Consider the following 12,488-nt stretch of genomic DNA (forward strand, 5'->3'; position numbering starts at 1 on the left):
TGTTTGTATGATTTGTTAGCATGGATCAGAATTATTTCTATTATCAAAAAGAAAAAAGAGAAGTAAAAAATAACTCAGCAAGAAAAATATATCTTTGATGCTCCACCTCCCAAGAGGTTAATGCCTTCCAAGAATTATAACTGTAAAATGATGTATGTAAAATCATAAAGAGGGCATAAAGGGAAAACAGAATTAGGAGATGGGATAAGCCCAGGTTGATCAATATTCATCACATGCTAGGGTCATGAGGAAACACCCATATCCATTAAATGCTAAAGCCATGAGCAAACACCAAAACACTAGTATATAGAATAGGCAAACATGCTGCCTAACTGTACATTGGATGCACATGTGAAGAGTTCCAGTCTGTTGGCCTTAATCAAGAAGTTCAACAAATCAGGTAAGTGCCTTTTGTGTACATGTGTGTGTTGCATGGCTTTGGATCTCATCAAATGTTGGGTCGGATCAAATCAGAGTCAACAAAGCATGATAGGATTTCAATACCATATCTGTATGCCTGTCCTGCAAATCAAGCATGGCCCTTAATGTTTTATTATTGTAGGGCATAACCTAACAGATGTAGGTTCCATTTGGGTGGAACTTCATGGACAATCACCAAGGTCTGTAAAACTCAGGTCACATATCCCCTACACTTCAATGTTGATAAAAGAGAATACAACGAAGGATTTTCCCAGAAGAGATTGCACCTTTGAACCATACTGAAAGAGCTAGGAAATTTCTAAAACTACAGGATTATGTCTAGTAAAAAATTTTGATGTCCGAACTCCCAAGGTGCACGGACAAAAGAAAAAGTCTTCTAACAACCACAACCAGAAACTCTAAAGCAAAACAAGAATTGTTATCCACTAGTTCACACTACACACTCTGACTTTGATGATTAGATCCCATATCAAGAAAATGGCAACTGTTAGGAATGCACAACTCCTGGGAGACCTTAACCCAGGTAGACTTGTCATAGCTAGAAATCACGCAAACTGATCATAATCAATGGTAAAAGTAAAGTTCTGATCACCTCTAAGTTTTTAAGAGCCAGACCAAGTAGTTTTGACTTGAGATCAACTTGGTTGCACCTTCCTTTAATTGTAAGATCACTAAGGTGGAACCCATGTAATAAATGATCTTGACCAGAACCAAGCCAATTCATGACCCCAAGCTTATGTAAAATCCAAATTCCCTAGTTTAAAAAGGGAAATCTTAGACAACATAGGCAACTGGAGATTTATCTCACCACCCCCCCACCAAAAGAGGAATTAAAAAAGTTAAGTTAAAAGTCACTAGACCTATTCCTTATCCTGCAAAACAGGGTGTGTTAGGCAGAGTTAGTGATTATCACCTCTCAGAAATCTAACTCAACCCAACCCCATGACATTTTCTTGTCATGTCTAATGAAAAGTAACCATTGAACCTGTCCATTAGTGAATAGGCAGAATTCCACTACAATATATGGGAATCTCAAACCCCAACCTGTAAGATACGTGGGGACAACAACTAAGATCTGTGATTTTAAGATTAATTAAACTTGTGGGTCTCCCAGAAGCCATCTCTTTCAATTTCTTGGCGTCTCAAAAAACCATCATGCAGGAAAACAACTCTTTTCTGTCCCAACGTTACTTCTTTGTATACTGAAAAAGAACTCAGTTACATATAGACAAATAATCAAGAAACCGACAGAGAAACCCCAGGGTAGTTGTGGCTTCATTCTCGTTGACCCAGAATTCCAGAAGGCATGTTCAAACTAAGATTATCAAGTCAACAAGTTTAATGCCCTATTAAATAGGCATACTTGAACCATACACAAACTGGTCATTTCAGTTTGTTATCCCTCCTAATGCCTGCATGGTTGGAAATATCATTGAAAATAAGGAATAAGCAACCTCTACATACACTTTACAAAAACCATAATCATACTCAAGGCTTCATCAAGGATCTGATCCATGTTTTACGTGCTCAATCTAATGAAAATGAGGAACCAAACATTATCAAGATTGACAAAGTCATCGGCGTGTCCTTTGGTATCTCTGGAAATGACATAGGCTAGAAGTTTCCCTGTTGGTGGATGCAAACTACAAGAAGTCTTGTAGGATTATCTGTTACTGGCATTCTTAAATGCATTATGGAAGAAAACAGGCAGTGGAAGATGGAACTGGTCAATTTGACCACATAAATGAATATAGTAAATTTATTACTTTAGAAAAGTAACAGTAAAAACTTGGTAAACTTCCAAGGCTACCATGATCATCTGCAATCATTATATTCTGAAAGACTCACCAACCATACCCTTCACACCTCCAAGAAAATAATAATGGGAAGTTAGACAAATTGGCAAATAAAATACAGTTCTCTTAATGGTTGACAGTAGCAAATGCTACCAATTCATCTTTTCATTCTGACTATATTTCATACAAACAAAATCATAATTATAATTTACAGAGTTGAATTTGAAGCCATACTAGGATTACATATACGACTTAAAATTCTGAGATTAAAGCGGTCAAAGAGTTGATAAAATAAGATCTTGTTACCATGTGAATATACCTCTATGCTTACAAATGTACAAATTCAGTATGATACATCTTTTCAACCTTGGAAGAGTAAAAATTTCTATATTATAGACAATTTTCCTCTCTACAAATAGAACTTCAAATGCAAAAAGCAGTTTTAGCCCATACCTCTTACTAAGAAATACAAGACAGCCAGTTGTTTATAGAGGCCTCAAAAGTGGGTAATCTTCAAGTAGTTCCCGCTCTGATAGTGTGTCATTTTCATTCTGAGGTGTCCACAACACCTCAACCGCCTGCATGGAAACCAAAGTAATTCAAACACAGAATTAACAAGATCTAGAGTTACAATTTAGGAATACGTCTATTCTTACCAGCGTTCTGCTCGAAGGGATGGAGCCAAGCTTTTGCAAGGCTTCCTTCAAGTCTCCACTGCCATTGATGGTGGGCAATTTATGTACTCCTTCAGCAGCCACCAAGATTGTTATCTGAAAATTGAGAAATTAAATTTTTTTTTATAAACACAAAATGACATGGTGGTCAAAGGGGGAAAAAAAAAAAACTCACATTTCTAATCCTCATATAATTCAAATTCTAAAATTAGCCAACTTTGTTGTGATTGTCAATGGTATTATATTTCTAAGCATATAAAACCCAAGGGAGATAAGATCACATGCATGTTTGGGTGCATTGTTAAACTAGTCTCTAGAAGCATGAGAGTGAGTCACAGCTTAGGTAGATGGGAATTTCAATGTTCCAACACTAACTGAAGATGAAAAACACCAATTAGCCTTACGATGCGCACAGACTTCACAGGAATCATTGCAATCCAAGGAACAAATGAACTTAAGAATGCAATCCCCCTTGCTTGGTTGCTTAGTGCCTCCAGGCTTCAAACCAGGGGCTTCTACAGAACCGGGCTTCCATTTTTTCCTTTTGTGGGTAAAATTTTTGTTCTCAGTGGGACTTGAACCTGGAACATCCCACAAACCCTTCCCCACCCTTTACCACTTAAGCCAAGCCTCAAGGGCTAGCAGAACCGGGCTTTCATCTGTCTTATCTCTCTTGCTCGAGTAAGCTCCGCATGCAAGTAATTAGTCCTCTTCATTTATTTTCTAAGGAAAGCCATCTTCTCAAAGTCAAACCTTCAAAAGGATGGAAGAGTTCCAGCAAAGCCTTTCTAAGGATGAGGATAATAGTTTGGGTGTGAGCAACATGGGAGTTAATGAGGATTGCATACTGGGTCACCAAATGCTATGGAAGGCCCTACTCTGGTATCTGCTTCAATTCATGCAGCTACAAGGGTAATAGCTGGCATGTTCATGAGTGGCGACCGTAGAAACTAAAAATAATGTTTTAAAAAGCCATTAAGGCTTACACCTTGAGGCTCATCTCAAGGCAAGGCTCCGTGAATTAGCCTTGATGCTTAAACCTCTCATCATTGAGGCTTATGACTTCGAGGCTATAGCCTCAAGGCTGTTGAGGCCTAAGTTTCAAATATCCAAACCATTGTGGGCTTTTGATATAGATTCATGAGCTTTGTATTGGGCCCCAACCTAATTAAACCTTTTACGAAATAAGATTTAACCGACTTCCAGTTAACCTTTTAAATGCAAGGGAAAATGAGAGATTGAGAAGAAAGAATAGGGGAATCGTTGACTGTCCTAATGGCTAATCTAATATATAATCATTATCTTATTATTGAAAAATAAGAAAAAATGTCACTGCAATTTGTGGATAAAAAAAGAAGAATGAGTAGATATTAACTCTAATGAGAAGGATAATAAAGTAATTAATATATGATTATATTCCTTGGAGGATACGGTAATGGTGAAAATTATTTGATGAGAACACGAGGGACAACTAAATTTTAGAAGAAAGAAAAACGAACAAATTACAAACTATTAACAATAACAAATATTTAATTTAATCATTATGAAGTTTGTACCTTTTTATTGTTCAATTTTCTTGTGACTTTATGTATATTTTTTTTATTTGTTTGATGATTTTTTATTATTTATTTGTTCTATTTGTTTAAGTTGAGGCTTACGCCTCGTTCTGCCTAGAGGCTTATGCCTCAAGATCACCTTTAGTCTTTTAAAATATCTCAAATACCTATCAAACCTGGGTTACCCAAGGCATCAAAATTAAGGCTTAAGACTCCCAACAGGCAGAGAAGTCTAGTCAGGAAAATTAGAACTAACTTAGATTGGCTCAGTTTCTCAATGATGGATTCCAACTAAAATTCCTCCCTTCGACATTTTCTTCCTTTCATAACCTAATTTCACGAACAAACCTTTATTTCCTCATAATAAATAGATTGAATCAGTTCATCCATAGCAAGGTTAAAAATATGGCAACTTCTTCCTTTCCTGCCATCCAAAAGATATCGATTCTGTTCATGCTAAAATGAAGTACTTGTCTACAAAATCATTGCACATTTATAATTTCAAGCCAACATTTAGCAATGCAACTCCACAAGCTATCCCTAGAGCCACATGAGCACATAAGAAAAGGAGATTTTGCAATCCTGCACAAGAATTACCTATATTGTTCTAATTTTACTTCCCTTCCTCCAGGTGAGATTGTAAAACACAAGGAAACAAATTTATAGAGTCATAGAGAAGGTTTGGATTAATCCCATAGCAACAAAGAAAAATTAGACATCGTATGCTTCTCATTTAAGAGTCTAACAGATGAATTAATTGTCTTCTAGATGATAGTGCTGATGCAAATGAAATTGATGAAACAAAGTGTTATGATTTTCTTTGGATAAGAAATCTTAGAGGCTGGCAACTTCATGAAAATATTTTGGATTGTAGTAGTAGGTTGTGTGCCTCTGAACCAACCAATGAAGATCAAGAAGAGCCAATTGATAAAGGAATGGGCTGTTAAGCCTCTCCCGAGCATACTTGGGTAAGCCTTTTTCCTGTTTTTTTAATTTCATTTGAAAATGGTTTGAGAGAGTGTCATGTCCATTTGAGTTTTAAAACAAAACCAAAGCTCACGTAAATCGGTCTACAAGTTGGTTTTTTTATTTTAATATTTCTGATAAGTAACATTTTTTTGGTCCCATTTATGGCACAACCCTGGAACCTTCTATGTCCAAGTCCAACCACTTACCAGTTGAGTCAGGCTTCAAGGCCTGGTCTTTAGTTTGAAAAAAGAAAAGCTTTAAGCATAGGACTTTTTAATTTCAGCCAAAGGAAAGAGAGAAGACCAAAAGAGGCTGGAATTCCCAGTATTGAAAGATTGAGTCTCATCTTCGATGATCAAGCCTAGAAAAAAGGCCTTCAATTGATCAAGAAGCACTGGTACATCAAACCTAGAAGATGTTTTCATTAGAATCTCTTCCTATTTCAAACATTTCTGACTTAGAACTTACCAAAGCATTTAAACATTTTTTTTATTTTTTATTTTTGAAAGGAAAGAACAGAAAGTATATATTACCAAAGCATTTAAACATTATTTAGATAATCCCCAAATATGGATTTTTAGAGCTGCAAGAATGAGAATAGATCTTGATAGAAAATTCACCTTTCTTCAAAATCCTCATCCTAATGTGTGCACATCAAAGAGATTTTTTAATACCTCTTTAAATCTCCAACAGCCCTTACAAACAATGTTAGTGTGTGGTATGTGCCCTTGTCTTGAGGTGTGAAGCACAATCATGCAAGAAAGAACTATCTTCATGAAATTGGAACAAAGCATTAACCAAAGATAAGGCAGTCTATGGTACATCATGGAGTTTCGATCTCGATGGAAGCCTAGATTGGTTCCAAAGCATTTTTAGTAAATCTATAACGTTCTGAATTTTTTTTTTTCTTTTCTTGATCAGATGTTCTGAAACAGATTCAACTAGGGCTTCATCCAATGTTTTTGTCCCAATTTTTTTATTTATTGAAGTTTACATGTAACATCATGTGTCCTGGTGGATGAATTTTATTTTGTACCTGGACTAGTTCTTACCTATTGCGTGTTTTGTCTTGGTTGAAATAACATCAAATAAATAATAATAATAATAATAATAATAACAATAATAAAAAGTGAACCTAGAAATTTATCTAAACTTATTAAAATTAAAATAAGGACAATTCAAAATATTTTTATTTTTGTTTCAGTTTAACGAAAAAACACCGAAGGAATCAAAAATTAATCAGGACTATTCATTCTCCCTTTAGGTCAATGGCACATGCAGTACGAGTTTTCACAAAGTACTCAAATGCATGAACAGAAATAATTTGAAATGAGCAATACATTTAATAATTTGAATTAAGCAGAAGTGAAGGAAAAACCATCTTGCAAACTCATTATATAAATTAGAAGTTCAGATACATTTCTAGAAGACCAATCTGAGATGATCTTACCACTATGTACTCATTGCGGAATCCACTACCTCTGTGACTGGTTGTGCTTTGCTTCTTTATGTTGTTTACATTGACAAGTGTCTCTTCATCAAATTTTCCCCGCTCTTCAAGAGAAAGCCGATTGAAGCGTTTCTCCCCCTCCTCAATACTCCGCTTCACGTCCACCTGCATGTACACATGGATGTGCTAAATAATCTTGAAATCTATCAGAGAAGTGTCTAATGGACAACCAGGACACAAAATCCACGATTTTAAATAGACAGTAATTTTCACATGCAAATTGCAATAAGGCTACATTTTTTGAAGCTTTATTTTTATATGATCAGAAATATAAAGCTATATTTTCAAGTATATTTATTGAAATCTGGAACTGAGTGTTGGACCAAAATAACTTACAGACGAATATCCAGAGATACAATAATCTGGATGCCGAAGCAAAGCTAATGTTGTTTCTGCAACCAAAAGGAAAATAGGAAAAACCACATTGGTAATGCAACAGAATTAAGGCAGAGAGAAGCAGCAGACACATTGGACATAAATTAAAAACTAACATGAGAGACTTAAGCCACAAACACCTAAATTTGTCACTGTGAACAAAATAATCTTGGGGGAGACATGTTACCATCAAACAGAAAAGAGACAAAACAACAATTGTTACAGGCAGGGCAATGAATGAGTGTATACCATTCCACCACAGGAAAAATTCTGACTTATAAGAGATATCATAACAGAGTTAGTAAATTTAACTCACAGCATGAAAATTCTAAAAACTACTTAAACCTGATATTAACTCCCCTCCTCTAAAAGAGAATACATGCAGCATGACTCTGGGAGCCACTAAATTGTCTAAGAACAAATTAAAAGAAAGATCTATAACAAATGCAAAACTAATTTCAAGACTTTAATTCAACTTGATGGCATCTATTGCAACTACTATTGTTAAATTATACTATATTATCTATATTCTCTATCTCACTTCCTATCAAAAAATATTCTCTATCTCACTGTCTCTTATTTTCTAATCAGGATCTTAAATGTTAAAAAATTGTAATATTTGCACAACGCAATTTTAGGCTTACACCATAGGAAAAGAAATCCTTTGCAATTCAGTTTCAGATAAGCATAGAAGACATCATCTGGATGATACTATTTTTTTTTTTTTTTTTGATAGATAAAGAATAACATATACTCCCTATGTACCTTGGGGCACTTTTTGGCATTTCACTTTTTAATTTAGGTTTTCTTTACCTATCAAAATAAGTAAATAAATAAAGAGGCGCCAAAAATCCTGATGATAAAATGGAACCAGTACCCTTAATTTTATTGAAAATTTTAGGAACTAAGAAATGAATTGTATTAATCAACAATAATCTTTCAACTATCAATTTTCTTTACCTATCAAAAAAAAATCTTTCAACTAATGAAGAGAGAGTGAGTATAAGCAAGTGTATGTGCAAAATTGTACAATTCATGTATCCAATCATTTATAATTTGAAGATAAAATAACCTTACATGTACAAATAAGTATGATGCTAAACATGTTCATCTGACATTCATAACAAATGTATACAATTATCAAATTCTTGAATTGCAACTTGTTATTTTCACGTGTGCAGCAATTGCCACATTCACTGATTAATTTAAATTAGCACAACAAGATCAAATGAGATAATCAGTTACATATATACATATTAGCTCTACCTGTCAATATATAGCTCAAACCCTCTGTGGTGGATGTATCTGCAGTTTCTGCAATCCGATTAAGATCTCTCTGAAGTTCCCTCGCCATGCCCAACAACCCAATCTGGAAAAGACAATTGTGAGGGAACTTTTCAATTTTTGTGAAATACAAAGGATAAATAAAAATACCAATTGAAAGAATAAGTACAACTAAAAAGCTTTTTATTCATGAATCACTCGCAAACAGAACTAACAAAGATTGAGAGATAGAGGTATAACGTAATTGATTCGTCATCTGTGGTATCTACCCGCACCATGATTCTGAATCAACAGATTCACTAAGCAACTCCAGACAAAAAATAATAAAATAAGAACTGTGTCAGAAAAAATATTATAAAGAAGGATGTAACAGTTCTGATAGTGTGTTCATTTTCTATTTCTCTTGAGCATGAACAGTGGTTCCCCCTTGTGAAATCAGCAGATGGCAGTAAGATGTCACTAAATATTCTCCAATTTAATTATTTCCATCTCAAACGATGTTATCCTTCCCAATTGGATTGCATGTTGTTAACTGCTTCCAGAAAGCACCCCAAAATTCACAAGCCAGAAAACCTCTCATAAACCAGAATCTATAAAGTCTGGTCCCACACCATTTGCTTATTACCACAGACAATGCTGTGAACTCTGAGAATTCATCCCACTCCTAGCGCCTTCCCACTTGCCTTTCCCATGCATGCCCCTCACTAATTCAGTGCAAAAGACACCACTATCGTCCCCATACTAGCCCTAAAGCACACCACTCTTCTCCAATGAGTACTCCTAGCAATGGAAAATTTCCATGACCATTTACCTAGGAGCACTTTATTTAAGATATTCAGCCTTCTAACTCCAAAAGCCACTCCTAGGGAAGGCATACTGCAGTATCAAACAGATGAAACTCTTTCCCTCTCAAGACCGCCTCAAGGAAAATCATAGTTAAATTTCTCTAAACAAATACAAACCAAGCCTAACAAAGATAGACATGAAGTATACTCAACAGAGTACTTTTAATGTAATTCTACCTCCTTTCAAAAGATATTGATATTTCCAAGTTTCTAATCTCCACTCAAATCTTTTCTCTACAAGATCCTAAACCAACTTGATCCTAAAAAACAAATCCAGTATATGGCCAAGATAAGAGGTAGGCAAAGTAAAAGTCATACAAGCCAAAACCACATATACAGAAGAAACATTATCACACAGTAGTTTAGGCATTTTTATAATTTTCAAGTCTCCAAGTTGCAAGAGCTCAAAACCAATCTCAGCACTAAACACTGTTCTCTATTTTTTATTTTGCACATTCAAATCATTGTGAATATTTCTTTTTCTTTTTTTTCTTTCTTCTTCTTCTTTTTTTTTTTTCCTTTACCGTATTTTTTTAAAACTCAAATATAAAAAATTATATGATTCAAGTGTTTTGTTATTCAGTTATTCCATCCAAGGGAATTACAATTATTTTAATGAGCAGTTTAAATCTAAAAAGTCTCTCATCTCTAAACTTATACATCTCAAGATCCCTCCTATACCCTGCTTATATTAAAATGAAAATCTCATTTATTGGTTGCCTATCATTTTACTTCTTAAATCATAGTGAGCCTCATTTTTCTCTGTTTTAGGTATTTACTTTTGCCTTGTTTCAAATGTGTCTATCACAAAGCACCCCCAACAACATTTTTCCACTTCGTGCATGCAGCCTAGTTCTACTGCAATACTTGGTACACCCTCATAAACAAAATTTCTATTCACAACAACACTAAAACAGAATCCCTATACCAAACAATACCAAAATGAACCAGCAAGAAAACAAACCCTTAATTAGTAATGCAGCTACAGCATTTGAATTTGAAAACTGTAGACAATTTGCAAAATACCAAAAACAATTGTCTGAGAAAATTGAAGGGAAAACCCAATCTATTCTAGTCTAACCAACAATAGACTTTACTTTCTTATCCAACAAACAATTAGCTACAAATTTCAAATTGAACTAATTCATTTAAAAAACACAGAAATCACAGCTCCTCCCAAACTACCCAACAAACTACATAAAACTCCAATACTTCTCAATTTCTCTTCAACCAATCAGATGACAATCTTTTTTAAGAAAAAAAAAATTACTACCACCATACCTGAAGCTTGAGAACAGTAGTTTTATCGGTGGCGGTAAGAACGCCCTCAGACCGATCCGAAAGGAACCCAGAAACCAACATAAAGGCCGCAAACCCCATCAGGATCAGGAAAAAACTAGAACCTGCCCCAACTCCAACCCCCACTGCTGGCCCAACATAAACCCCACCACCACTGAAAGGCGAAGGCCCGAAATACGGCGCTGAATAAGATAAACCCCCACTTGGTGCCGTCCTATAACTCCTGGAGGACGACGAGGAACCCGAAGAAAATGACCTCCCGCCCATCCGGCCTCCGGATGCCGCCAATGCGGAATTGGGATCGTACATCAAGAGCAACCCCAGCATCACCGCCACCACTGCTGGCTTCCTCAATGTCTTAACGGCTTTCAATAGCGATTCGGCAAAAACCCCAAAAGAAAATGGGATCATAGACTTAAGTTTAGCCCCAATCGAATCGCAATCAAATTCAAAACTGGGTTTCCTTGAATTATTCCTCATGGAATTAAAACATCTAAGTGCAATTTTTTTGGGGAATTTGTAGAATCGAAGAGGGTGGAAATGGGTGGAATGAGTAGGGAGGGTGCGGAGATGAAAGTGTGAGAATTTTGTGAAGGGGGGTTTAGAGGTTTTGGTGAATGGGTATGGATTGAACTGGAGCAAAGAAGTGGTGGCCATCCGGAATGCAATGAGAATGGAAGGGTTGAGTTGTTTGGAATGTGGTTAGAATAGAATTTCTGGAAGGGAGAGGAGTGGGTTTGTGATTAGGGTTGGAGATATATGGAGATATTTGGAGAGACTGAGGTTGTAGGCCAGAAGATGAAAATCTGGGGGGAAATGGAGGAGACGTGGCCACCAGAGAAATGGCAGGAAATCTCTACCTCATCTCATTTCACCACTCCCTTTCAATGGGCCAAAACCAGGCTCTGTCTGTCCGTGTGCGCACGTGCCTGATCGGGGTCTCACGTGACTTGTGAGTTTTCATTCGGATGGCCGTTTGAGAACCTTTTTAAAAGCAATTTTTGAAAAACGATTTTAAAAATAGTTTTGTGTGCTATAAAACTAAAAACAAACTATGGGTTTAAAAAAAGAAGTTGAGAGAATTTTTGAATCTGTTTAGCAGTGTTTAACTGTGTAATTTAAAATAGTTTTCTATTTTTAAAAAACAGAAAATCGTTTTTAAAATTCTTTAATATTATTGGATCGTTATTGTCTGAAAATAATTTAAAAAAAAAAAAAGAGAACAATTTTTAGAAAATCAGTTTTTAAAAATAAAAGGAAAATATGAGTCCTTTTAGTCATTATTTTTAAAATTATTTTTAAGTCAAAGGATAAAAAACAAATTTAAAAAAACATGGTGAAACCAATCTTTTCTTATTTAAGATGAATTATCTTTTTATTCAAATGACCTTTTACAGGCTTATAAAAGTCTAACATGAGTACTTCCATTTATTCATGTTAATGGAGAGAATTATTGGAGGACGAGAGATTTGACAAAAAAAAAAAAAAAATTCCCTTTAAAAAATTATCATAAACTGTCAAGTAGCAAAATAAACATTAGGAACCATAATTACCGATCACAGTTTTAAAATTTCTTTAAAATGGTCAAAGTCATAGTCTTAAATTTAAAATCATAGTTAGTGACTATAGTTTTGAATTTGATTTAAAACTTTTTTATGTACATAAAATTATATTGTTTTATTTAAAATATTTTGGTTTATTTTAAAAAAAATATATATTTAATACCATAAATTTATTAT

The 12,488-nt window shown here is 34.9% G+C and overlaps 1 protein-coding gene across 1 annotated transcript; it reads right to left on the minus strand.

Annotated features, from left to right (window-relative positions):
* Nucleotides 1-2,358: 2,358 nt before the first annotated feature.
* Nucleotides 2,359-11,593, minus strand: LOC117930953. The gene is made up of 6 exons (XM_034851769.1): nt 10,732-11,593; nt 8,588-8,690; nt 7,283-7,338; nt 6,887-7,051; nt 2,894-3,007; nt 2,359-2,815 (listed from the first exon to the last, which is right to left on the minus strand). Exons 1-6 carry the CDS (start codon nt 11,404-11,406, stop codon nt 2,723-2,725), a joined length of 1,206 nt encoding a protein of 401 aa, XP_034707660.1. The 5' UTR covers nt 11,407-11,593; the 3' UTR covers nt 2,359-2,722.
* Between the last annotated feature and the right edge of the window lie 895 nt (nt 11,594-12,488).

Source organism: Vitis riparia, chromosome 14, assembly GCF_004353265.1.
Source record: "Vitis riparia cultivar Riparia Gloire de Montpellier isolate 1030 chromosome 14, EGFV_Vit.rip_1.0, whole genome shotgun sequence".
NCBI classification, from domain to species: domain Eukaryota; kingdom Viridiplantae; phylum Streptophyta; class Magnoliopsida; order Vitales; family Vitaceae; genus Vitis; species Vitis riparia.